The sequence below is a fragment of the Apis mellifera genome, linkage group LG15 (genome assembly GCF_003254395.2).
Source record: "Apis mellifera strain DH4 linkage group LG15, Amel_HAv3.1, whole genome shotgun sequence".
NCBI lineage: Eukaryota > Metazoa > Arthropoda > Insecta > Hymenoptera > Apidae > Apis > Apis mellifera.
In genome coordinates, this window is record NC_037652.1 from 3,781,172 (window position 1) to 3,805,498 (window position 24,327).

The 24,327-nt window shown below is 24.6% G+C and overlaps 6 protein-coding genes across 8 annotated transcripts; 2 read left to right on the top strand and 4 right to left on the bottom strand.

Moving 5' to 3' along the window:
• Nucleotides 1-101: 101 nt before the first annotated feature.
• LOC409180 (4-hydroxybutyrate coenzyme A transferase-like) lies at nt 102-4,611 on the bottom strand. 2 transcript variants are annotated; one of them, XM_026445292.1, is made up of 7 exons: nt 4,325-4,602; nt 4,184-4,246; nt 2,125-2,277; nt 1,667-1,906; nt 1,158-1,562; nt 821-1,087; nt 102-751 (listed from the first exon to the last, which is right to left on the bottom strand). In XM_026445292.1, exons 1-7 carry the CDS (start codon nt 4,377-4,379, stop codon nt 567-569), a joined length of 1,368 nt encoding a protein of 455 aa, XP_026301077.1. In that variant the 5' UTR covers nt 4,380-4,602; the 3' UTR covers nt 102-566. The 2 variants fall into 2 exon arrangements, with proteins under 2 accessions (XP_026301077.1, XP_016772254.2); XM_016916765.2 differs by having other exon boundaries at nt 4,184-4,611.
• A 957-nt stretch (nt 4,612-5,568) lies between these two features.
• Nucleotides 5,569-8,306, top strand: LOC551721 (V-type proton ATPase subunit B). Its single transcript, XM_624109.5, has 4 exons — nt 5,569-5,735; nt 6,331-6,797; nt 6,907-7,572; nt 7,655-8,306. The coding sequence occupies exons 1-4, from the start codon at nt 5,648-5,650 to the stop codon at nt 7,919-7,921; spliced, it is 1,488 nt and encodes a 495-aa protein (XP_624112.1). The 5' UTR covers nt 5,569-5,647; the 3' UTR covers nt 7,922-8,306.
• Nucleotides 8,307-9,093: 787 nt separating this feature from the next.
• On the bottom strand, nt 9,094-12,597 carry LOC102653965 (ralA-binding protein 1). The gene is made up of 9 exons (XM_006560688.3): nt 12,403-12,597; nt 12,081-12,219; nt 11,246-11,496; nt 10,915-11,176; nt 10,657-10,837; nt 10,193-10,507; nt 9,757-10,111; nt 9,445-9,692; nt 9,094-9,370 (listed from the first exon to the last, which is right to left on the bottom strand). Exons 1-9 carry the CDS (start codon nt 12,485-12,487, stop codon nt 9,269-9,271), a joined length of 1,938 nt encoding a protein of 645 aa, XP_006560751.3. The 5' UTR covers nt 12,488-12,597; the 3' UTR covers nt 9,094-9,268.
• A 7-nt stretch (nt 12,598-12,604) lies between these two features.
• On the bottom strand, nt 12,605-19,839 carry LOC100576159. Its single transcript, XM_026445640.1, has 10 exons — nt 19,653-19,839; nt 19,097-19,587; nt 18,958-19,025; nt 18,638-18,866; nt 18,438-18,563; nt 16,545-18,277; nt 13,334-16,456; nt 13,130-13,256; nt 12,914-13,059; nt 12,605-12,835 (listed from the first exon to the last, which is right to left on the bottom strand). The coding sequence occupies exons 1-10, from the start codon at nt 19,697-19,699 to the stop codon at nt 12,632-12,634; spliced, it is 6,294 nt and encodes a 2,097-aa protein (XP_026301425.1). The 5' UTR covers nt 19,700-19,839; the 3' UTR covers nt 12,605-12,631.
• Nucleotides 19,840-20,350: 511 nt separating this feature from the next.
• On the top strand, nt 20,351-22,351 carry LOC552452 (interleukin enhancer-binding factor 2 homolog). 2 transcript variants are annotated; one of them, XM_006560691.3, is made up of 4 exons: nt 20,351-20,495; nt 20,771-21,077; nt 21,157-21,721; nt 21,796-22,351. In XM_006560691.3, exons 2-4 carry the CDS (start codon nt 20,778-20,780, stop codon nt 22,080-22,082), a joined length of 1,152 nt encoding a protein of 383 aa, XP_006560754.1. In that variant the 5' UTR covers nt 20,351-20,495; nt 20,771-20,777; the 3' UTR covers nt 22,083-22,351. The 2 variants fall into 2 exon arrangements, with proteins under 2 accessions (XP_006560754.1, XP_006560753.1); XM_006560690.3 differs by having other exon boundaries at nt 20,361-20,495; nt 20,738-21,077.
• LOC409378 lies at nt 22,228-24,129 on the bottom strand. Its single transcript, XM_392893.7, has 4 exons — nt 23,960-24,129; nt 23,595-23,741; nt 23,282-23,525; nt 22,228-23,204 (listed from the first exon to the last, which is right to left on the bottom strand). Exons 2-4 carry the CDS (start codon nt 23,732-23,734, stop codon nt 22,557-22,559), a joined length of 1,032 nt encoding a protein of 343 aa, XP_392893.3. The 5' UTR covers nt 23,735-23,741; nt 23,960-24,129; the 3' UTR covers nt 22,228-22,556.
• Between the last annotated feature and the right edge of the window lie 198 nt (nt 24,130-24,327).

Genomic DNA, 24,327 nt, shown 5'->3' on the forward strand with positions numbered 1-24,327 from the left:
TGAACATCGGATTTACCGGTATTCGATTTTTCAATTTTCTCGATATACGTTCATTTTGTACTTTATTCATTATAAATGGAAGAAATTATGACAGAATAAAATTCTATGTACATTTTATTTTTATTTTATTATTTCAAATGCCACGTATTTTTAATTATTACAATAACTGCATTTTATATGGGAACGTTCTCAAATTTTATGTAAAAGGTATTTGTTATTATATACTGTTTTAATTATTGTTAATCACATTTTGATTGTATCTGTAACTCATTTAAAATGAAAGTTTTTTCATTCTTATTTTGGTGATGAATATTTTTTATTCACTTAAAATAAAAATTATGCTTATTCAAAATACAGTTTGCTATAAAATGATGTTAAAATTCTATTTTTGATATTTTTTCTCTGAGTTTATGTTATTACGTTTTCAATAAGAAAGTATATATCGTACATAATTATGAAATAATTTACGATAGTTTTGCTTGATGCACGCAGTTATTTGTGCTTATAAGAACTATCATGAAATTCTATTTAAAAAAATCCTTTAAATATTATTTTTAGTAAAATGTTTATGGCGCTGGCATCATTTTTAAACGTTCAAAAGCTGCTTTTTCTAACGCTTCTCTATGATCAGGATGGGCAATTTGAATTAGTTCATATGATCGCTGTTGAAGACTTTTACCAAATAAACTAGCAATTCCATATTCTGTGACAACATATCGAACAATTGCTCTATTTGTAACAACACCAGAACCTTAAAATAAATGATATAATTAAAAATATGTAATTAAAATAAAAATAATTAAAGATCATAATTATTTACCTAATTTTAGAACAGGTTGAATTTTACTTTCACCCTTTGAGGTAACAGATTGTAGTGCAATGATAGATTTTCCTTGACGATCGTTACTAAGAGCTGCACCTATAACGAAATCTAATTGTCCTCCAAATCCAGAATACATTCTGGTTCCAATACTATCTGCGCAAATTTGTCCAGTGATATCAACTTCTATACACGAATTAATAGCAGTCATCTTTGCTTGTTTGGCTACTATTTGAGGATTATTCACATAATTCACTGCCAACATTTCTATAAAATTAACAAGTAATAAATTATATAAGATCAATTATAAAAAAAAATCGGTATGAAATTAACTCACCTATAAAAGGATTATCATGCATAAAATCATACAATTTTTCTGAACCGATGCAAAATGAACCAACAATTCTACCTTTGTGCATTGGTTTGCAATTATTTGTTATACATCCCTTATTTACTAGGTCTACTACACCATCACTAAACATTTCACTATGAATTCCAAGATTTTTATGATTATCCAGTAAGGATAATACCGCATCTGGTATGCTTCCAATACCCATTTGCATAGTAGCTCCATTTTCTACTAAATTTTCGGCAATATATTTACCAATTTGTTGTTCTTCTTTTGATGGTGGTTTTACAGGATGTACTGGAAGTGGTGTGTGATGCTCGACGGCAAAATCTAAATGGCTGACATGAATCGAAGCATCGCCAAACGTTCTAGGCATATGCTTGTTTACTAATGCTATAAATAATGACATCCCCCCCAAAAAAAGAAAAGAAAAAGAAAAAAATTAATGAAAAGATAATTTTGAAGTAGAATGAATTTAAAAAACTTTGAAAATTTACCTACGATGTACTTTGCATGACTCAACGCGGATCGTACACAATCTACGCTAGTACCCAATGAACAGTATCCTTTATCATCAGGAGGGCAAACTTGTACAAGAGCAATGTCAGGTTTAAGATATTTTTCTTCAAACACTCGTGGGATTTCATGCAACAAAATTGGAATGCAATCGGCATGTCCTGCATTAACAGCTGCTCTTACATTACCTCCAATGAAAAAGCTGACGGACTTAAAATGTTCTGCCGATAATATAAAATATCAAAAAATTGAATATTGCTATTTTTATATGATTTAATTCTCATTTTTTTGATATTGATTAGAAATGATTTTTAATATAAACTTAAACAAGTGAATTATTCTAAAAAATAAATATGTATATAAATGAACATTTATCATTATGATATTTGATAAAATAATAAATTAAATTTATTATATTTACATACGCAATATTACTTACTTGCATTTTCTGCTTTAGCGAATGGTGCAGGACCTTCGAGATGCATGTGACATAATCGTACATTTCTCACATCAGATCGAATGCCATAGTCGGTCATTGCCCTTAATAATTCAGTTGGTGTTGCCGCTGCACCCTGAACGAATACAAGCTGATCTAAAAAATAAAAAGATCAAACTTTTCCTATCTTCTTAGAAACATTTTTAATTCAGATATTATCAAGAACTTATAAATAATAAATATGCATACAATACATATAAAATATAATTATTTGTGTCATACAAGCGCTTTCATGATGTTAGTAAAAGTTTTAGATATAGATGACTATAAGAATTATAATTTTCTATAATTATTTGGAAACATTTTTATTTTTTCCGTCTAATCTAATAAGGCTGATAATTATCGGATATTCAGATAATTGAAAGATCAGAAAGTCAGAAAATTTTATTTCTTAGATTCTTATATCAATAAATAGTTATAAACATATTGCAATATCATTTTTATAATATATACAATATAAATACAATATATGCATTATTTAATATATATTTAGAAAAATGTTATAAATATTTAATGAATTTTTTTAAGAGAAATGTGAATAATATGATATAAATGAACAATTATAGAGTATATAGATATCCAATTATATTTCAGAAATTTTTTTTTTATTTTCACAAGAATGGAATTGACTATTTAGTATATATTGCTTTTTGCTTATCAAAAGATGGAATAATTCGAGGATTGGATAATTATATAAATTGTAATATTTTAAAAGGAATACTTTTAAATATTCTCTATTTAAAATTTATCATATAATTTTCAGCTGAATATTTGTATCTTTTATGAATTAATAATAACTTTAATCTTAAAATTTTTTTTTTGTTTGATAAGAAAAAGATAAGAAAAAGATAAATAAAAATTTTACTCACAAAATAAATTTTTTATCTATATATTTAATGATGATGATTTATAAATGGTTATTTCAATAAAAATTTATAATTATTATAATTTATATAAATTTAACGCTTTTACAATTACATCACTAATCTGATTGTACACAAAAAAAATTTATTAATTTTAATTATTAATTGCGGAAATATTAAAAAATATTTTTCATAAAATTTCATTTATTGAAATTTATAAATGATAAAGATTCTATAAATGAAAACAATTTATAGATGAAATTTAAACCATTATGTATTTATGATTGAAACCAATAATGTTTGCTTGCGCATAATTGTTCAATTTATGTTCCAAGGTTAAAACATTGTATGACAATTTTTAATTCAGTATTTCTAATATTTCCGATATATTAATATTTAAACTTAATCGATCGATTAAAATTAAAAATTTTTGATCGATAAATAATCGCATAAGTACGATCAATAATATATATATATTCATATTAAATAATTAGTTTAATGATTTATTTGATTTTTGATAAAGTTAACTATAATATTGATGATAAATGAAAAAATTAAATTAACAAAATTTATATTTTGCAATAAAAAATATTTTTCATAAAATCATGAAATTTAGAAGTTATATTTCAATATTTTATAATCAAATATTTCGAATATTTTATAATCAATTATAAAAAATAATATTTTAAACATTTTGTATACAAATTGTATTGAATGTATGTATAAAAAAATCCAAAAAATATCATAATAAAAAATCATAATAAAAACAATATATTATTTGAAAATTTTATATTCATGACTTTATTATAATTTAAAATTTTAATATTTAATTAGATGAAATAAATAATTATGAAAAAAATTATTAATAATGCAAAAAATATTATAATATGACAAAAATAAAATTCGATAATATTAAAATTTAAATAAAATTTTTCTTATACTTGCATTACTTATACTACTTTAATAACATCATTGATATCTAGATTTATTTTTGTAATATTTCGAGGTTAGTTTTTAAAAAATAAAATTTTTATCTAATATGGCATTCAAAAATTAATACTTATTTTATGAATGAAATAATAAAATATAATACTTAAATTATTAATAATAAATTAATATATTATGAAAAAAATAATTACCTGAATCTAAATTTGCTTTTTCAATAGCTTCATCGGCAGTCTTGACCCAGCACGGTTCCTTGTCTAATATTGGCATAGAAGGTTCATTTACGTATGTAAAATAAGTCTTTTTCGATGTTTGAACGCAAACACGAAACGTACTTGTTATAGTTTTAATCGTTTTAGATAAGTTGAGTATTCGTTTAAGAGCCGCCATAGTCCAATATTTTTCTGTCAGTGAAACACGAATATACAATATCGTTTGAAATGATGATAAGAATTATTTTATAAATAAATTGTATAAAATACAAAAAATTCGAAATTTTAAAAAAATAAATTAAGAAATTCAAAATAATAATTTTATGAATTAAGATTTTTATATCCACATATATATTCTTGAACCACCTGCCACCATATCTCACTGCACACTCGCGCCTTCTCGGCGCGAAATAATCGCTATCAGGTCCGTAACTATGGTATCTATAAAAATGGTATCATAAATGAATCAAAGCTAAAAATTTTATAAAAATTTTATATTTTATTTTTCAAGATTATTAAAAATGGATACTACATTTTTTATATATAAAATCTAAAATATGATTCGTAATCATTTCTCAGTTAGATTTCGAGTTTTTAATGTTCTATTCAAAAAAATTTTTTTAATTTTATTTATTTTACAAATAAAAAAATCTAAATGAATAATTTGAGATTTAAGTAAATAATAAAAATGTATTAGAAATTTCTCAGTTAGATTTCGATTTTTTAATGTTCTATTCAAAAAAATTTTTTTAATTTTATTTATTTTACAAATAAAAAAATCTAAATGAATAATTTGAGATTTAAGTAAATAATAAAAATGTATTAGAAATTTTTTTAATATTTCTAATATATGTTATTAATCATTATAATTATTATTAAAATTAAATGTTTACAATTAAATAAACCGCTATTATAAAAAACAAATAAAGTTCTAATAAATCAATCTAAATAAAGTTTATGTATATAATAAAAATATTATAATATTATAATTTCATGAATATTCTTTCATGAATAATTTTTAATTTTTTTTTATAATAAATTTAATTACAATAAATAATTTTATAAAAAAATTTATTGATAATAAATATGCAATGAATTACTTAGTATAAGCCACGTGATCGCACGTGCCATTGGTTGCATCTTTGTCAGACATTTGTTTTTCAGTATATCTATCAATTAAAATAAAATTCATTTTGACATAACCAGACAATTTTTTAATATATAAAAAGTATATAATTAATATAAAATATATTATTTATTTTCATAATATATTTAATTAAATTAATAATCATAATTGTTTATTTATAAAAATATAATACTTTTATTAACTTGAAATTTAAACATATCCCCACTCTTAATATTTAGTCTATCTCTTTTCATCGAAATAGTATAACAGTACGTCCTACTGTTTGATCGACCTAAAAGACTAGGAGAGCATTCAACAAGATGTATCCAAAAAGTATCGGAGAACGTCAAGCTAATAAAGAACATGTATTGGCTGTTTCAAGAGATTTTATATCACAGCCACGACTTAGTAAGTATTTATATATATTATTAAAATAAATATTTATTAAAATTTAAAAGAAGAAAACTTAAAATATAAATGTTATTAAACGACATAAAATGGGCGTAGCAGATCGATTTACCATAGTCAGCTGATTCTGAATGTATTTGTTTTTTTAATCATAATAAATAAAAAATATATAAATTTAATATATAAAAATATTTTGAACACTCGCATATTTCTAAAATTTAATAACTTAATTATAAATCTGAAAATGTTTTTTATATGAATAGAGACATCCATCATGTGACTGGATGCAGCATTGATATAATAATTTATAAAGTTTTTTTTTATAATATTATAATATTATAAAAATTTTAATTTATTATATTATACACTATATATTATATATTATATTTATTATATTATATTATATATATTATATATTATATAAATATATTATATATAACTTATAATATTATAAAAATTATATATAAATTTATATTTAATACATATTGGTTCAAATAAAATTTTATAATATATATTAAATTAATTAATAATAATTAAAGTTTTTGTTATATTTTAAATGTATATTTTAAATTAATAATTTTTTTTTATTTTTTAGCATATAAAACCGTCTCAGGTGTAAATGGACCATTGGTAATATTAGATGAAGTCAAATTTCCAAAATTTGCAGAAATTGTTCAATTAAAACTTGCTGATGGATCTACAAGATCTGGTCAAGTATTAGAAGTATCAGGTTCTAAAGCAGTTGTTCAAGTGTTTGAGGGTACTTCTGGTATTGATGCAAAAAATACTCTTTGTGAATTTACTGGTGATACTCTTCGGACTCCTGTATCTGAAGATATGCTAGGACGTGTTTTTAATGGATCTGGAAAACCAATTGATAAAGGTCCTCCCATTCTTGCGGAAGATTTTTTGGACATTGAAGGACAACCAATTAATCCATGGTCACGTATCTATCCTAAAGAAATGATTCAAACAGGTATCTCGGCTATTGATGTTATGAATTCTATTGCTCGTGGACAAAAAATTCCTATTTTCTCAGCTGCTGGTTTACCACACAATGAGGTATTCTATATTAAATATTTAAATTTTAAGATATTTTAAGATATCAATATAAATTATAAAATATTAATTATTATGCAATTATTCAAATTTATATTTTTATACTTTATAGATTGCTGCACAAATTTGCCGTCAAGCTGGTCTTGTAAAGTTACCTGGAAAATCAGTTTTGGATTCTCATGAAGATAATTTTGCTATTGTATTTGCTGCTATGGGTGTGAATATGGAAACTGCTCGTTTTTTCAAACAAGATTTTGAAGAAAATGGTTCTATGGAAAATGTGTGCCTCTTTTTAAATTTAGCTAATGATCCTACTATTGAAAGAATTATCACTCCACGTCTTGCTTTAACTGCAGCTGAATTTTTGGCTTATCAATGTGAAAAACACGTTCTAGTTATACTAACTGATATGTCCTCTTATGCTGAGGCTCTTCGTGAAGTATCAGCTGCTCGTGAAGAAGTACCAGGACGACGTGGTTTTCCTGGTTATATGTATACAGATTTAGCAACTATATATGAACGAGCTGGTCGAGTAGAAGGTCGTAATGGTTCTATTACTCAAATTCCAATTTTGACTATGCCAAACGACGATATTACTCATCCTATTCCTGATTTAACTGGATATATTACTGAGGGTCAAATTTATGTTGATCGTCAACTTCATAATAGACAAATTTATCCACCTGTTAATGTACTTCCTTCATTATCTCGACTTATGAAGTCTGCTATTGGTGAAGGATGGACACGAAAAGATCATTCTGATGTGTCTAATCAATTGGTAAGTTTTGTACTTTATAATTTTTAAAAAATATATGTATATACTTTATACAAATATTATGATCTTAATAATCTTATTTTAGTATGCTTGTTATGCTATTGGAAAAGATGTACAAGCTATGAAAGCTGTTGTTGGTGAAGAAGCTTTAACACCAGATGATTTGTTATATTTAGAATTTCTTTCTAAGTTTGAGAAAAACTTTATTTCTCAGGGAAGTTATGAAAATCGTACTGTTTTTGAATCATTGGATATTGGTTGGCAATTATTACGTATCTTTCCTAAAGAGATGCTCAAACGAATTCCTACTAATATTCTCGCCGAATTTTATCCAAGAGATTCACGTCATTAGTTTTTTTTCATATTTATAATTAAATCTTTTTTGTTTAAATTGTATAAAAAGAATTGTGAATGAAAGAAATGGAAAAATAGTCTGATTCTCTACTTTTTGATTAAATTAAAAAAATCAAATATAATTTTAAAAATATTAAATTAATAAAATTGCAATTTCTGTTAATCAAATATAAATTAAAATTGGAATTAATATGTTTTAGTAAATTAATTAGCTAGATAATGTTAAGTGTGTAATACAGAAATATATAGAGAATTACATTATATAATTTAATATCGTTAAAATGTAATTTTAATAATAATAGATATTTTGTGCGAGTAATCACTCATAACAAGTGATTGTGTAAAATATAATATATTATTCAGTATTAACATAAAAAAAAAAATATCATTATATAACTTTATATTTTTTGGTTTCACATTCCAATATAAAATTTTCATCTATAGAAATATTATACTCAATTAAAAGAAAAAAAAAATATTAAACGTTATTTGATGTTGATAAAAATGTTTAATCTTTTATTCACAGATTGTTTAATCCATATTTTATAAATATATTTGTTGTTTTAATATTGTGAAAATAATATATTTGTCTCAAATAAATATGTAAAATATACCATAAATGTACCTACGATAAAATATTTTGTTTTGTTATTAATGTAATTATTATATTGAATGAATATAAATAATAATATACATAATATATATATCAAATTATTGGAATTATATAAAAAATTTTTGTATAATTTTGTAATTTGTAATATATATATATATATTACAAATTATATATATATATATATATATATATATATATTATATTATATATATATTTATATATATATATATAAAAACAAAAGTTTTTTATATAATTCCAATAATTGATATTTAATAATTCAGCATTCATGCATAATCCTAACAATAACTAATCCTAACTAATGTTTTATATATATATATTTTACGTATCTATCTTATTCTTTACATATTGTATAATTTATTCGATATTGTATAATTTATTTTTGTGAACAAATTACATTTTTATATTATATATATCATAATTTTTTTATATATTTTTTTTTGTTTTATTATATTAGGAATGTAATCCAATAATCCAACATTATCGAAGTTTTTAGATTATTGAAATTCTAATATAAAATATTAAGTATAAAGCACATATTTAAATATATGTTCAATATATATTTTTTATTATTTTACAAGAGAATAGAACGAGTCAAGAAAATTATGATAACATCTTATAAACTATATATGTTCATTTTGTGCAAACATTTTGTTACATATTTTCAGAATTTGTGTTTTTTTTAATGAATTAAAAATATTTTATAATTAATGGTCAGGTTTTAGCTGCTAATTGATGAACTGCTAATTGAACACGTAGTTCTATACAAGCATCTTTTTCTTCTATGATACTGCGAATTAAAGTAGTCATTTTTTTCTAAAATAAAAATACAAGTAGAATATTAATTTAGAGATTAATTTAGAGATTAAATTATAAATTTATATAAGTACCTCAAGTAACTGATTTTCTTTAACTAATTGTATCATAGCTGTCATCTCTGCTTCATTCGGCGAATGTGCTCGTTCTTTTGGTTTTTTCTTTTCAGGACCACGTTCTATTAATATTTCCATTAACCGTTTAATTTCGTTTTTTTCTTGATTTATTCGCGATTTTAGTAATGCTTGCATATTCAATAATTCTTCATAAATTAAACTCTCTCTCAATTTATCAATAGCATTTTCATGTTCTACTGCTGAAACTGAAATAAGTAATAAAAATAATATGTAATGATATTGTAAATTGATTTTAATCATCATTTATACCATTTTCATTTGTTATAGATGAAATATTTTCTTGTTCGTTAAATTGTGGTATAATTGTAGATATTTCAGTAGAATCAACAATATCTTTATCATGTGCATGAACATTTCGTTCATTTTGAATAATATTTATATTTGTTGGTTCTTTATTGTCTTCTAGAATGTGTACTTTATTATCCTTTTTCAATGTTAATGTAGACATTGATTGAGTTTCCGGTTTTGCATATTCTATATCTTCTTCTTCTGTTTTTGTTTTTTGTATATTTAATTCTACTACAATTTCATCATTTGATTTTACTTCTTCATCTAAACTTTTTTGCGCAGCACCTTCCATCTTTTGAACTGTTTTATATTTTCTCTAAAGAGAAAAAAATTGATGTTATATTTTGTAATTTTTATTGATATTTTTAAATTAAAAAAATAAATATTAAAATAGAACCTTCAATTGCGTTATCATACGTTGCACTTCCCATAATTGTTCTTCGCGTAATTTTGTAACAAAACCTGCATTCATTTGCATGTGTATTTGCGAAAGTAACGATTCTTGTTTAGATAATTCAGCTGTTATGCTTTCTACAGAATCTGGAAGATTAATACTACCAGATGAAAGTGGCGGTACATATTTCGTTAATTTTACATTTGGAAAAAGAGCTTTGCAATGAAACAACAAAGCTAATAATAATCTATGACTCATTTGTAATACAGGACTTAATGTCATTGAAATGGTTTGAGCATTCATTTTAGTAGTTTTTTCCTAAAATATTAATATGAAGAATTATATTTTATGTAAGAAATAAATATATATATATATATATATATATATATATATATATATATATATATATATATATATATATATATATATATATATATATAAAACAATGAGTATACTTTTCAACATACTCGTATTGTGACATGATCTAAATGTAATATAATCCATGCTAAAAGAACATTATTACATTTAGGAAGTTGCTGAGTTAAATGTAATAATTGTGCTTCTCTTTGAGCAACATCTTTTGTTGATGCTGCTTGTTCAAATCTAGATATCATTTCACTGCTTTCTAAGACAGGCTCTGGTAATTCCCTGTATCATTAAAACTTTAATCTTGTAATATTTCATTTTAAAATATTTATTAATATTTAATATAGTGATATACAAACCTAAGAAATAATATTAATAAGCTTGTAGCTACTGTAGGTTCAAATTCAGATAAATTTACAAACTCCCTATGATTATATAATTTTTTTAAATGCTGAACTTTTGATTTCACTCCTGGAACTTTATATAGGCCTTCTATATTCATTCCATGTTCTTCTGTAAAGTCAATGCAATCTCTCACAACTAAAGGTAAATCAATGCCATCATGACAACGACTTCTTTCCACTGCTAAATGCAGACTAACGCCAAATACTGGTTGCCCCTCTATAGATAGATAATTATTCAAAAATTTAATTCTATATATTATTAAATAATTTTATATCATATATTTACCTCCAATATCTAAGCCATCTTCTGCAGTGTGTTTTCCTTTTTTACGATCTTTAAATTTTTGTTTTGTTTTATCTTTGTCTTTCTCTTTACGTTTTTCTTTTTCTATATCTTTTTCATCCTTATCTTTTTTCTTTTTATCTTTCTCTTTTTCACCATCTTTTTCTTTACCCTCTTTTTCTCTGGATTTTTCACGTTTTTCTTTCTTTGATGGAAACTTGAAAGCTTTAGTCTTTTTTGATTTTGAAGGACTTCTGTGAGTTAAATCATATGCTAATTCAAGTAATAAATATAATAATTGTATACAATATATGAAAAGATATATTTGTTTAATACATTATAAAATATAACTTTTATATATACTTTTATTTTTTAATATAATTATTCACTTATTATATATTTTATTGTATATATAGAAGTAATACTTTCACAATAAAATATACATTCATAATAGAAATAAGAATTAAAATGATTAACAATATAAAATCATAAATATTTGTGATAAGTTTATTTTCCATTTTAAGATGGCATTTTAAGATTTTTAAAATATTAATAGATACTAAAATATTTTAATCAATACAACTAATTTTAAATTAATAAGTTAATTAATATGTCAGTGCTAACAATATATAAAAATTAAAATTACTTGATAATATTTATTTATATATCTATATTTTTCATTAAAAAATATTAATTAAAAATAAATAATTTAATAGTTACGAACTTAATTTTTATTTTAAAAATAAAAAATATATAAAACAATTTATAAAAGTTATTAAATAAATTAATATTTATAACTTATAAAACTTATAAAAAGTTATATAAAAAAAAAACATACTTTGTTTCCTGATCTTCGTCAGGGGAACTTTCTCCTTCTAAGGTGGCATATCCTCGATCTTTTCGATCTTTTTTTTCTTTTCGTTTACCACCAAGGAGTTCCTTTTTAGAATGTTTTTCATGTCCACCTTCATCACTAACTAAAAATATATAAATATAATTACTAATTATTTTTATAAATATAAATATAATATTTTAAATAATTAATTAAAAAATATTTGGGAAAATGTATTATTTATGATTTCTATAATATGTATAACCTCTTTCTTAAAATAAATATTATGGAAAAGAAATTAGATAATTTGATTATTGATAATACATACAATCGCTCTCGTTACTTTTTTTGGCTGATTCTGATGCATATAATCCAGGAAATTCTTTTTCTACATCTGGACTTTCGAAATCCATCTTCCTAGACTTACAATGTTTTAACAGGCTTAAAAATCTTGATATCAAACTATCGATATTTCATTCGAGTTTTTCTCGATTGTCAAAAATTATTCGACTTTCAAATCGATTCTATATTCGAATTCTTATACGTGACATATATTTTTAGTTCATATCGCGTATTTCGGAAGGCATCCATGGTTTAAAAACATGACCATCAGCTTCTTTACTAGCCATATAAGTGAAATATGCTTGCTTAAATGATATCGAAGGAAATTTTCCATATTCCATTGAATTCCACATTGATCGTCCATACAAAACGCGTTCTTTACGAACTTGACTATAAAACATAGCTTTTTTCATTGCAATCTATAAATGAATAAAATTATAATTGTATAATTAAAATAATCTAATTGAAATTTTTTTGTATTTATTGTTTCAAAAAACCTTTTTTTTTATTTCTTGTGCATCATCGAAAGTTAAATTCTTAAGTTGAAGTTTTGTCATTTTTAATAATGGAGTTCGAACTTCAGATTTACTAGTTATTGTATCTAACTTGTTCCATAAGTTAATACTCTTACGTAATAATTTCTCTAAAAATAGTACATTGCAAATAATAATTTATATATCGAATATCTGTATATAAAAATAAATTTGACTTACTCTTTTCTTTATCAGTAATAACTATTCCTTTTCTATACATTAGCCAATATCGCAACTGTGGCATTAAAAAACTTTTTGGTAGTTTTGCAAATAAAAATCCTTCTGCTGCCATTTTTTTTAATTCAATCTGATCATTAAGAATTTTAGAAATTTCTATATTTAATCCAAATAAATAGAAAACATAAAAAAAAAAATATCTTTTACCTTCACTATGGCCATTAAATAATTTTTGGAGTCATCAAAATCTTCTTCATTTTCTTTATCCGATATACCTACATTTTCTATATTTGATTCGGTAGGATTATTTTGTAATTTTTGAGAAATGTTTAAACGTTTTTGTTCAATTTTATCAGTTTTAATATCTTTATTATCTGAAATTATTTTACTTCCGAAATCTTTTTGTTGTATTATATTTGTATTTTTATTTTTCTTGTATGAGCTTTTTGTTTTAATTTCAGAGGATTTTTTTATTGACATATTTTTAATCTCTGTTTTATCCTGACTATAGTCAATATTTGATTTAACATGATGCTTAGTATGTTGAGAAATATTTGTTAATTTGCTTTTAGCATCAATAGGTTTTTGTAAGGAAGTTATATTGGGATTATCATCGTGCTTAAGTTTTGATTCATTTTCTCTAATATTTTCATCATTTTCTATATTAAAATTTTGACCACATGTATCTTTGCAGCTATGCTCATCATGTGTATGATAAACTGGCTGAGGAGCATAAATTTCTCTAAATGCTTCTTTTACGGCTTCTTGTCTCTTTCTTTTTTCAGCAAGTAAAATTTCTTCAGGTTTTGGCAATGGTCCAGGCGGAATATTTGTAGGAGACCAATGACGATGTAAACAAACACATGGTATTTCATGTTCGCTTGGTTCAGGTGTTTGAATAGGAGTAGCCATATGAATACCACCTACTACTTGCTTAGGTGGTAAATAAGAATAGTTTTCGGCAACGCCAGTTATACAATATTTAATATCGTCAACATATTCATCCTCTCTTGGAATTCTTTTTACGTCTGATATCATTAATTTTGTATTTGGCACTAATGGTTTTGAAATATCTGCGACATTTATATAAGGTTGTTTTTTCAAAGTTTTTAATCGTTTTTGACGCTCCTTCCATTTTAATTTTTGTTCCCTATGTTCAAGTATTTTTCTTTCATATTTACATTCACAAACTGGTCGTTTTGTTTTAAGTTTACGATGCGATATAGGACAACCCACTTTATTAAATTTGATACATTTAAGCCAACAAGGTAAATTATCTTTACATCGTGTAAAATATTCAGACAAACTTATATCTTTAAGTGCCAGATTCCAACGTTCTTTTGGTGATTTTTCATTTATTAATGTTTCTCTAGTTTTGTCAAGTTCTTTCATCAATTGAATTTTTTCCTCATCTTCTTCTGTGGCTTGAATACCATATGTATCTATATATCGACTACAATCACAAGATTCTTTATTTTTTGAAACTTCTGATATTTTGGGTGTACTATATTTTTCGAAAAATTTTAGATTTTGATCTTTACGTTGAGAAAAACACATATCATAAGGAGAATCATAAAGATCATATTCAGGTACATATTCGTCACTTCTACGGGGACTCGGTGGTGGGGTATAATAAATGACACCATCTATAACTTGCATTTTTTTATCTTCTACTTCTTTTTTTTTTTTTAATAATTTTTTTTCTTCGTCATCTTTTTTTCCACCTATATTTCCTCCAATATTATATAATAATATTTTTTTTTTCGCTCTATTTTCTCGACAAATACATGGTTTTCCTCCTGGTCTTACTGGTAATGTTTCTGGAGGATAGTCTGGTTCACTGAGGTATACTAAAGTTTTTTTAGTTGGTAATTTTTGTTCTGATTTTGTCCTCCATCCACAGGGACCTTTACTTGGTAATTTTAATATATCTGCATCTGCTTCATCTTGTGTATCAATTTCAGGTTCTATATCATAGTCGTATTCTAATTGACATTTTGCTGGAGGTTCTTCTGGGATATCCACTGGTTTAACATCATAAGGATACAGTTCAGAAGATTTTAACATATTTTTCAATTCATATATCTTATTTTTATAAGCTGTTTCAGGATCTATATCTTGATCAATATATATATCTTTCTTTTTATCTCGTCTTATCGATTTTAAATTTGATTGTTTATTTGATTTTTTCTTCCTTATTTGCTTGTTTTTATTTGCTAAAATTGGCTTATGATTTGATTTCTTTGTATTTTTCTTTTTTTTATCTTGTTTATAATTTGTTGCATTATGTATTTTTTGTTGAAATTGATCATCATGTGTTAAAGATCTTTCTTTATCAGATATAGGTTTTTTAGGATTTGATTTTTCGTTTTGTTTCTCTAAATATTTCAAAGATGAAAGATTTTTATTTTTATTATTCACTTTTTCGCGCTCATTATTTGATTTTGAAGGAATTTGATTTTTTGTTTTAATCTTTTTCATATCAATTTGTAATACTTTATCATTCATTTTTTTAGTTTTCACGCTTGAAATTAATTTTTTATCAAATGTTTCACTTTTTTCTTCGCTTTTATATTTTTCTCGACTTTGTTTTCCCGTAATTTGAGATATAGAAATTTTTTCTTTTTTCGAACTTTGAGATTTATTTATTTTTTCACTTTTAAATTTTTCTCGATCATGTTTTTCGTCAATTTGAGATATAGTTTTCGAAATTTTTTCTTTTTTCAAACTTTGAGATTTACTTACTTTTTCGCTTTTAAATTTTTCTCGATCACGTTTTTCCTCAATTTGAGATATACTTTCAGAAGGAATTTTTTCTTTTTTGCCTTTTAAAAAAATTTTTTTTATCTCTTTTAAATTTTCTTTTTTAGTATCCGATTTAGGATTTTTCTCTGATGTAGCTTTTTCAGTTTCATTTAATATTTTAGATTGTACGGGCGTTGCTGGTGGTTTTGGAGAACTAAGCTTTAATAACGTTTTAAAATCAGTTTCAGATTCTTTTTCTGTTGGTGCTGTACGAAATATATTCCATGGGTCATCATAACCATGATAGGTGGGATCAGGAATAAATTTTTCAACTTTTTTTTCCACAACCTTTTCTTTTTTTCTAATTTCTATGGATTGCGGACTCATATAACACTTCTCGTCACGTTTCCTTTCTTTTTCTTTTTTTACAGGAGGTGGTGCCTCCTTTATTGCTTCTTCTTCTTCTTCAACTTCTTCCTCTTCTCCTGCTAGTTCTTCTTCTATAACTATTTCCCGTTTTGGTATTCGTGTTCCAAAAGGACCTTCACAAACTGCTTGACCAGGTTTTGTTCCACATGGAGGACTCTAAACAATAATATGATTTTATTATATATTGTAACATTATTAATTTTTTATAATTATAATTAAATTAATTTATAAAAATAAAATATACTCTTAATATTTCTTTTCGTAATTTTTCTTGTTCTGCTAATTCTTCTGGTGTTAAAGTATGCAAAGTACCCCAAGGTCCTCCACAAATACTCATACCATGTTCATCCCCACATGGTTGAAAATCTGCAATACTATACATTTTCTTTTCTCCCGGAACCTCCGTTTCTTGCTTTTTTTTTCTTTCAGCTTTTTTTTGTAATCTAATTATTTCATTAATAAATGGACTTCTTCTACATGATTTATCACCGGGATATTTCTTACAAGAATATGCAGGAAATTCTTGGGGTCTAAATTTTTTTCCAAAACATAATCCATCTTCTTTTGTCCATGGTATGTTATCATGACTCAAAGTTGAAGTCAAACCTTTATTAAACATTTGTTGAATTGCACATATGCAAGGCGGAACATTTCTTGGTGGCCTAGGTGGATGTGGCTCTATAACTCGTCCAGGTACGCGTATTAAATCCTCCTGAGCACCGGTAATATAATATTGTGTTTCACCTGTTTCAGTTGTGATACCATTTATTATTAAACTTGTTTTAAGAACATCTTCTGAAGCTATAACTTCTAATAAGTTTACAGTTGATTCTGGAGGAGTTGGTGCAGGAGAATGCATTGCCATTGATCCTACAATATATTTATTTTTATTATCATCTTCAGCTATAGTATCTATTACAAAATAAGGTGCTTTCGTTTCTTTTGCTCTAAAATACGATTTTCTAGTTTGTCTACAAGAACAACAACTATCACAGGTTGGTCCTGGAAATACTAATTTCGTTATAGCTTCTATATTTTTTATCATTTTATTTGCCTCTCTCTCTACTTTTCGAAATTCTTCATCTACATTTTGCAACCATTCTTGCCAATGACGAGATAAATTCTTTCTACCACTTGGATAAATCTTTTTAGGTCCATCTCCAAGTTTCAATACTGCAAAAAATCTTTCATCGCTATTAGAAGGTACTACATTTGCAATTCCAGTCATTTCATATGTTACAGGACAAGTTGGCGGTTCATCAGAAGCACCAGCTATTATATAATGTGCATGTTTCTCATCAAGCCAAGATTTTTTATTTGGTTGTGGTGGTTGTAAAATTCCACATATTTTATATTCTATTGGCCCTGGTTTCTCAGAAATTCCATTGATTGTAAAATCAAATAATGTATTTTCATACAAAGGTGGAACATTAAGACCACCAAATTTTTGTGAATCATTTTGTACTTTTTGCGTATTTATTGAAGAATTTATTATTTTTTTTAATTTTTCATCTTCATTATTTTCATTATAATATTCATTTTTGAGAGTTTGATCTTGATGTAACTCAACAGAATTTATGTCATGAATAATGTTACTCTTTTTTTTATCTTCTTTTTTATTAGTTTTAACAATATTTTTTTCTTTTTGGAAATTTGATTTTGTTTTAGAAATATTTTCCTTTTTCATCGTGTGAACAGGAGGTAAATTATTTTTAACATGAATTAATTGACTATTTTCAGGATTGTTTTGTACTTTATTATGTTTAATTTCTTTGTCATAAGGATTGGTTATTACATTTTTTATATTTAAAATACACTCTTTAGGAGGTAATATTACATTTGGCAATGGCGTTAATTTACATTGTTCTTGCCAAAGTTGTAAATGATTATAAAAAGTACTCCAATCTGGTCGCGTAAAAAGTTCTTCTTCATAGGGCGATTTCATTTTCTGTCTTATTGATACCACTGGCGCAGTAGCTATATAAATAATATATAATAATAAAATAATAAATTAACATAATAAAATATTAAATTACTAATATATATTTAATGAGAAATATAAATAATAGATGAATAATAGATGAATATAAATAAATTATATGAACTAAATTATATGAAATTAATAAGAAAATATTACGTTTTGGATGTAATTTTGGTATTGTTATAGGCGGCAAACGTTTATGTAGTTCTATAACAGTTTCTGGTAAAGTTAAAAATGCAATAGCTGATAAGATTATTCTTTCGTTGCAATCATAAAATTTTTCTAAAATTTAAAAATAGAATTAATATAAGGATATAAAATACAAAAAAATAAATTAAAAATAAGATACAGCATACTATATCCTTCTTCTTCAAAATAATTTCCTGTTAATATTTTATAAACTTCTCTTAAAAATTCGATTACATTGCAATTAGAAGATTCTTGCAATTTCTTAATAGCATCTGATGTTAATGTGAAAAATGTAGATACAATTCCAATTGATATAAGTGTTCTTTGAGTACGTCCTGTTACCATTTCTTCACAATCTTTATGCATTATACATTGTAACATTCTTAAATTTTTTATCTATAAATTAATATGTATATATATATAAATTTGGAAATATTTTAATCAAGATTTAATATTATATTTAATTAATAAGAAATGAAAATTATACTTGATTAATAGAAAAATCTTGATACCATCGAGGATATGAATCTGTTTCTTTTTTCATCATAAGCATTACTAAAAAAAATGATAAAATTTTTAGATTTTATTGTAGTACTTATAAAAATTGTAACTAAATTAAAATTTACTTTTCTTTTTTCCAATTTCAGTATTTTTATCCATTTCTTCGTTATATTTCCTTATTTTTTGTTCCCAAAATATATCTTTTGCTGAATTAATTTCATCTTCTAGATACCATTGCATTGGTCCTTGAAGAAAGTATGCTAATTTTTCATCATGTAAGTCTTCAAAATCATTAGATTTATTAAATGGTCTTTTTTTTTCATATAATCTTTTTAAATCTTTCATATTTGGTACACTTTGTTTATTTCTTTTATAATTTTTACGTTTATAATCTCCAACATCTATATACTTGGCTTTCTTTTTTAAAGCATTTTCATCCATATAATCAGTGAATTCTGTTCGAAATTTAAAAGTTGGACTTTCATGTATTGCATACAGAGACATTAATGAAGATTTATATGATTTTAGTTTATCATATTTTGTTAATGGATCAACATCATCAATTGAACAACAAAAGCCAAATGGTTTTATAATCATCTTTTTTTCAGGAATTTTTCTATTAAGAAAAAAGTAATATAGTTAGTATAAAATAAAATTTTTGTTAAAATATTTCATATATACCTCCTACGGTGTCTGAGTGTTTTTGATTTTAAAGAAACTTTAGACATTCTGGCCAAATGAAGCAAAGATGAATGATAAATAAAATGTATATAGTTTAGTTTTTCAGTTCCATTTAAGTTGTGTTACTATTATACTTGTAAATTTATGAGGTGTATGAAGGATGAAAAATGGTTAGTGGTTTGGTGTTTGATATTTCTATTAATTTAGAATGAATATATCTACAATTATAAATTATATATATATATATTTTATATATATATATATATATATATATATATATATATATATATATAATTGAAATTTTATCATGATTAATATAAATTTATATATGTAATTTTTAAATTTATTTCATATATTATGTACAATATAATAAAATTTAATCAATTAATTAATTAATTAATATAAAAAAATATTTTGTAATAATTAAAAATATATTTAATAATTATTTTGTGATATTTTTTATAAAAAATAAAAACGAAAATTAAATATAATTATTATTATCATGCAGATTATTATCATTCATATTATCAATTTGCTATATATTTTATACATAATTAATATTTAATATTTTTATTATAATAATAATTTTTTATTTTTTCATAGTATTTATTTTATTCAATAAATATTATATAAAAATTTTTATTTTTTAAACATTGTTTTACTTAGGTGGCGCTAATGTCGTTCATATAATGTTTCAGTAGAATATCTTGATTTACTAAATTAATGTTTTGATGTGTCTGATGTTACTAAGTTGCGGTTAATTAAAATTTGTATTGATAAGTGTGAATGAAAATTATTGATAAAAGTTAAAATAATACTTTAAATTTATTTTTCTATCTTTTGGTAAGTTTATTATATTTCTACCTTAAGAATTCTTAAATAATTAGTAATAGTGTTACAATCAGAAAATATTTAGGTTAGGTTATTAATTTTTTTTAAATATTTTATTCATATTATTAATCTATATTACAGTTAATTTATTTGTTTCATTTATAGATCTCTAAAAATTTATAGAAAGTATCATTATAGAAAGTATCTTTGATATTTTTAAAAATATTTTAATATATTGCAATAAATGTTTCTAGAATACTTTTGAATACTTTTCTTCCTATGATTAGACATAATATGGTACGAGGTGGTCGAGGTGGAATGATTAGAGGAGGTCGTGGTGGTATGGGACGTGGAATGGGATTTCCTAGAAAACAATTTCTTCCACGTCATCCATTTGACTATACTTTATGTGAAGCTGCATTTCCGCGTGTTAAACCAGCACCAGATGAGTCAGATTTTCAAATGGCACTTTTAAAAAAGAATACAGACATGTGTCCTACACCAAAGGAACAAACTTCTATTTTAAATTTAGTAACTAAATTACAGAGCGTACTTGACAATTTAATAGTTGCTCCAGGCAGTTTTGAAGCTTGTGTAAATATAAATTTCTTTTATTAATTTTTAGTTACACAAGTTATATTTCTTATTTATTAATAATAATTATTATTTATAGCAATTAGAAGAAGTGAGACAAGTAGGTAGCTTTAAAAAAGGAACTATGATCAAGGGCCATAATGTAGCTGATATTGTTGTGATCCTCAAAACATTACCTACTAAAACAGCCGTGGAAGCACTTGGTACAAAAGTTAATAATGATTTAAAAACTGTTAATCCCAAAGAAATATTTAGACTCACTCATACAGAGCGTGGTTTTGATATTGCTAATAATGAAGCCACAGTACGTGTACTGATTACCACTTTACATCAGAATTTAAGAAAATTAGAATCTGATCAGCATTTAGATGTAAAAATATGTCAAGGTCATCTTGCTGCAATTAGACATTCCCGATGGTTTGAAGAAAATGCTCATCATTCCAGTATAAAGGTTTTAATAAGATTACTTAGAGATTTGAGAAGTAGATTTGAAGGTTTAGAGCCATTATCTCCTTGGATGTTAGATTTATTAGCACACAATGCTATAATGAATAATCCCAGTAGACAAGCATTGCCAATAAATCAGGCATATAAAAGAGTACTTCAATTACTTGCTTCTGGACTTTTTCTTCCAGGATCTGCTGGTAAAAATTATTATATCTTAATATAATAATATTTTATAAATAAATTTTATAATATTTATCATGATCTTATTAAGGTATTTCTGATCCATGTGAGGGTGGCAATATACGTGTACACACAGCCATGACATTAGAACAACAAGATTTGGTATGTCTCACAGCTCAAACATTATTACGTGTCTTGGGTCATGGAGGCTATAGACCATTACTTGAGGGTACCAATAAACTTGCTGTAGAAATGAGTGTATGGGCAGGTGGTGTTGTTGCTAGTCCTTTAGATAAGGTATATGAACCTCCTACAGAACAAGAACAACAAGAAGATATGGAAGAAAGTAATGAAGAAATGATAACAGAAAGTGCTTAACTTTTTTTATTTAACATAATTATGTTTTCATTCATAGTCCTATGGAAGATTGAAAATTTTGTATTATTTTCTATAATTTTATTGATAATTTTGAATATCTGATACAAAAATTAATGTATTTAGTATTATACACAAATTTCAAAAATGTATGATTTTTTATTAGCAATAATATAATTAATGTCAATGTTTTTATATGATGATATTATGTGTGAATTTGTACGTAATATCTCGAATAAAGTCCGAATTATATGTGTATATTAATGGTAAAATATATAATTCAATTCTATATTATTTTCCAAATTTCCGGAAAAATACATATTTTATTAATTAAAGATTTAAAATATTTTACTAATATTCATATTTGATTATTCAAATCGTAAGTCGAATGTCAAATCAAGATTTCTAATTTCGTGTACTTGGCAGTATTAAATATTTTAATAATATTGAATGAAAAATCTAAATACATGTTTGACTCTATCGCAAGCAAGGATCATTTTCTGGAGTTCGATTGATGCGAGCACAATTTATTGATCGGCTATTAGCGCCAGCACGAATCGGTACTTTGAAGAGTTTTCCTTGTGGCATACAAATGCAAACTTTATATTGTTCATGACCAGATGGATTTTGTAAAAACAATGGTGTTATTGGTATATTTTTTGTATCAATAGAGACACCGTCTTTGGCATCAAGGATAATGCTTCCATTAATACTTTTTAAAGAAATATCTGTATCTGCGCTCCAGACGATATTTTTACTTTCTATACTAGCACCTTCTGCTCCTTGCATAGAAATTTGATCGTCGGAGTTTACAATGAGACTTTCATTAACCGGCGATGTGATTCTATGCGTTTCTGCAATTTTCACATCAATTTTTTCCACCCCAACAGGCAAACCAAAATTTGGAAAATCAGTAGTAAAGTAAATAATCCCAGTTCTAAAATCTTTTACTTCGAAAGATTCTATTTTCGATATAGTGGTACCATTTGATAAAATCATCATTTTAGCGGGTGTTTCTTCATATGATCGTTGATTATTTACATCTATTTGCACACCTGCTTCGTCACCAGAGATTTCCATTGGTTCATCCCCATAACTTTGACAAACTCCTGATTGCAAGCATATCTATATATATATTATCTATATAATATATTATCTATATAATTATATAAAAATATTTCTGAAATATTTTAATATCTGACCTTATCTAAGTCAGTTTTTCCATAAAATTTTACAAGATTTTCATCGGGTATCATTTCCATCGCTTCCATCCCTTGACTGATTCGCAAAACAGCAATCACAGTAATGTTGAGGAAGAGATTGCATAATCCAATTATTGCTAGAATAAAAGTTAAGGTCCATAGACAATAGCGTCTTTTAGCTAATTTTTTGTTAGATGCCGACATGATGTGAGATGATACGATTGTTCGATTAACGTTCTCGCAACTAAAATAAATGATTGTTATTATAATAAATATTACAGATTCGATAATCAATATGAAATTTTTATTACACCTTATATGAACACTACTGCAACTATTTTGGCGAATGCAGCCTTTAATTAACGGTCCGTCACTATTGGATAAATTATCCTCAGCTTTTGATATTGAGGGTGATCCAGTATCATTTCCATATGCGTCGAGAATGGCAGACATTGAATCACTGTGCAAATGTCAATAATGTAAAATCATATGAATTTTTAACTGATGAATATTTTTTTCTTAAATTTATAATACTGATGCTATTTATGTTCAAGTTATAAGTACAAAAATAATTAGTTTTTAATTTTAGTAATATATTTACATTATATGTTGGATTTTTCATTAATTTTGTGCACTTTTGCATTATATAAAACAATCAATCTATAAAATGATTCTTACCTCGAGAGCAATTGCTTCTGGATAAATGAAAATAGATGATCACCTGATTTTTAACTGCACACGTACACAGTATAACGAAAACTAGGTAAAATCTACCAATTGGCGCTTGCGCGTCTTTTCGCATCGATGCAAAATATTATCCAAAAAAATTTTTGCCTTAAATACTTATATCAAAATTAATAAAAATCAAATATTCAGTAAATTTTGAAATATATATATTTATTTTTTTCCTTACAATCTATCTAATTTTTACAATCTGGTACATGATATTTTTAAAAAAAATTGAACACAAAATCATATATTCTTTTCAGCTTTTAGACAATCCGGTTAAACTATATCTTCTATCCATGGAACATAGTATATATCAA

What these genes read in the sequence shown, in the direction of transcription:
- LOC409180 (XM_016916765.2), bottom strand. Translation starts at nt 4,379, where the DNA reads ATGGCGGCTCTTAAACGAATACTCAACTTATCTAAAACGATTAAAACT. An exon ending in CGCTAAAGCAGAAAATGCAA is followed by an intron (nt 1,907 to 2,124) that starts GTAAGTAATATT and finishes TATTATCGGCAG; the next exon opens with AACATTTTAAGTCCGTCAGC. An exon ending in GCATGATAATCCTTTTATAG is followed by an intron (nt 1,088 to 1,157) that starts GTGAGTTAATTT and finishes TTAATTTTATAG; the next exon opens with AAATGTTGGCAGTGAATTAT.
- LOC551721 (XM_624109.5), top strand. Translation starts at nt 5,648, where the DNA reads ATGTATCCAAAAAGTATCGGAGAACGTCAAGCTAATAAAGAACATGTA. An exon ending in CTGGTTTACCACACAATGAG is followed by an intron (nt 6,798 to 6,906) that starts GTATTCTATATT and finishes TATACTTTATAG; the next exon opens with ATTGCTGCACAAATTTGCCG. An exon ending in CTGATGTGTCTAATCAATTG is followed by an intron (nt 7,573 to 7,654) that starts GTAAGTTTTGTA and finishes ATCTTATTTTAG; the next exon opens with TATGCTTGTTATGCTATTGG.
- LOC102653965 (XM_006560688.3), bottom strand. Translation starts at nt 12,487, where the DNA reads ATGGATTTCGAAAGTCCAGATGTAGAAAAAGAATTTCCTGGATTATAT. An exon ending in AGATGGCTTAGATATTGGAG is followed by an intron (nt 11,177 to 11,245) that starts GTAAATATATGA and finishes ATCTATCTATAG; the next exon opens with AGGGGCAACCAGTATTTGGC. An exon ending in TTATTAATATTATTTCTTAG is followed by an intron (nt 10,838 to 10,914) that starts GTTTGTATATCA and finishes TTAATGATACAG; the next exon opens with GGAATTACCAGAGCCTGTCT.
- LOC100576159 (XM_026445640.1), bottom strand. Translation starts at nt 19,699, where the DNA reads ATGTCTAAAGTTTCTTTAAAATCAAAAACACTCAGACACCGTAGGAG. An exon ending in ACCAAAATTACATCCAAAAC is followed by an intron (nt 18,278 to 18,437) that starts GTAATATTTTCT and finishes TTATTTATATAG; the next exon opens with CTACTGCGCCAGTGGTATCA. An exon ending in TACGAAAAGAAATATTAAGA is followed by an intron (nt 16,457 to 16,544) that starts GTATATTTTATT and finishes ATTATTGTTTAG; the next exon opens with AGTCCTCCATGTGGAACAAA.
- LOC552452 (XM_006560690.3), top strand. Translation starts at nt 20,763, where the DNA reads ATGATTAGACATAATATGGTACGAGGTGGTCGAGGTGGAATGATTAGA. An exon ending in CAGGCAGTTTTGAAGCTTGT is followed by an intron (nt 21,078 to 21,156) that starts GTAAATATAAAT and finishes TATTATTTATAG; the next exon opens with CAATTAGAAGAAGTGAGACA. An exon ending in TTTTCTTCCAGGATCTGCTG is followed by an intron (nt 21,722 to 21,795) that starts GTAAAAATTATT and finishes GATCTTATTAAG; the next exon opens with GTATTTCTGATCCATGTGAG.
- LOC409378 (XM_392893.7), bottom strand. Translation starts at nt 23,734, where the DNA reads ATGTCTGCCATTCTCGACGCATATGGAAATGATACTGGATCACCCTCA. An exon ending in TGCAGTAGTGTTCATATAAG is followed by an intron (nt 23,526 to 23,594) that starts GTGTAATAAAAA and finishes CATTTATTTTAG; the next exon opens with TTGCGAGAACGTTAATCGAA. An exon ending in GAAAAACTGACTTAGATAAG is followed by an intron (nt 23,205 to 23,281) that starts GTCAGATATTAA and finishes ATATATATATAG; the next exon opens with ATATGCTTGCAATCAGGAGT.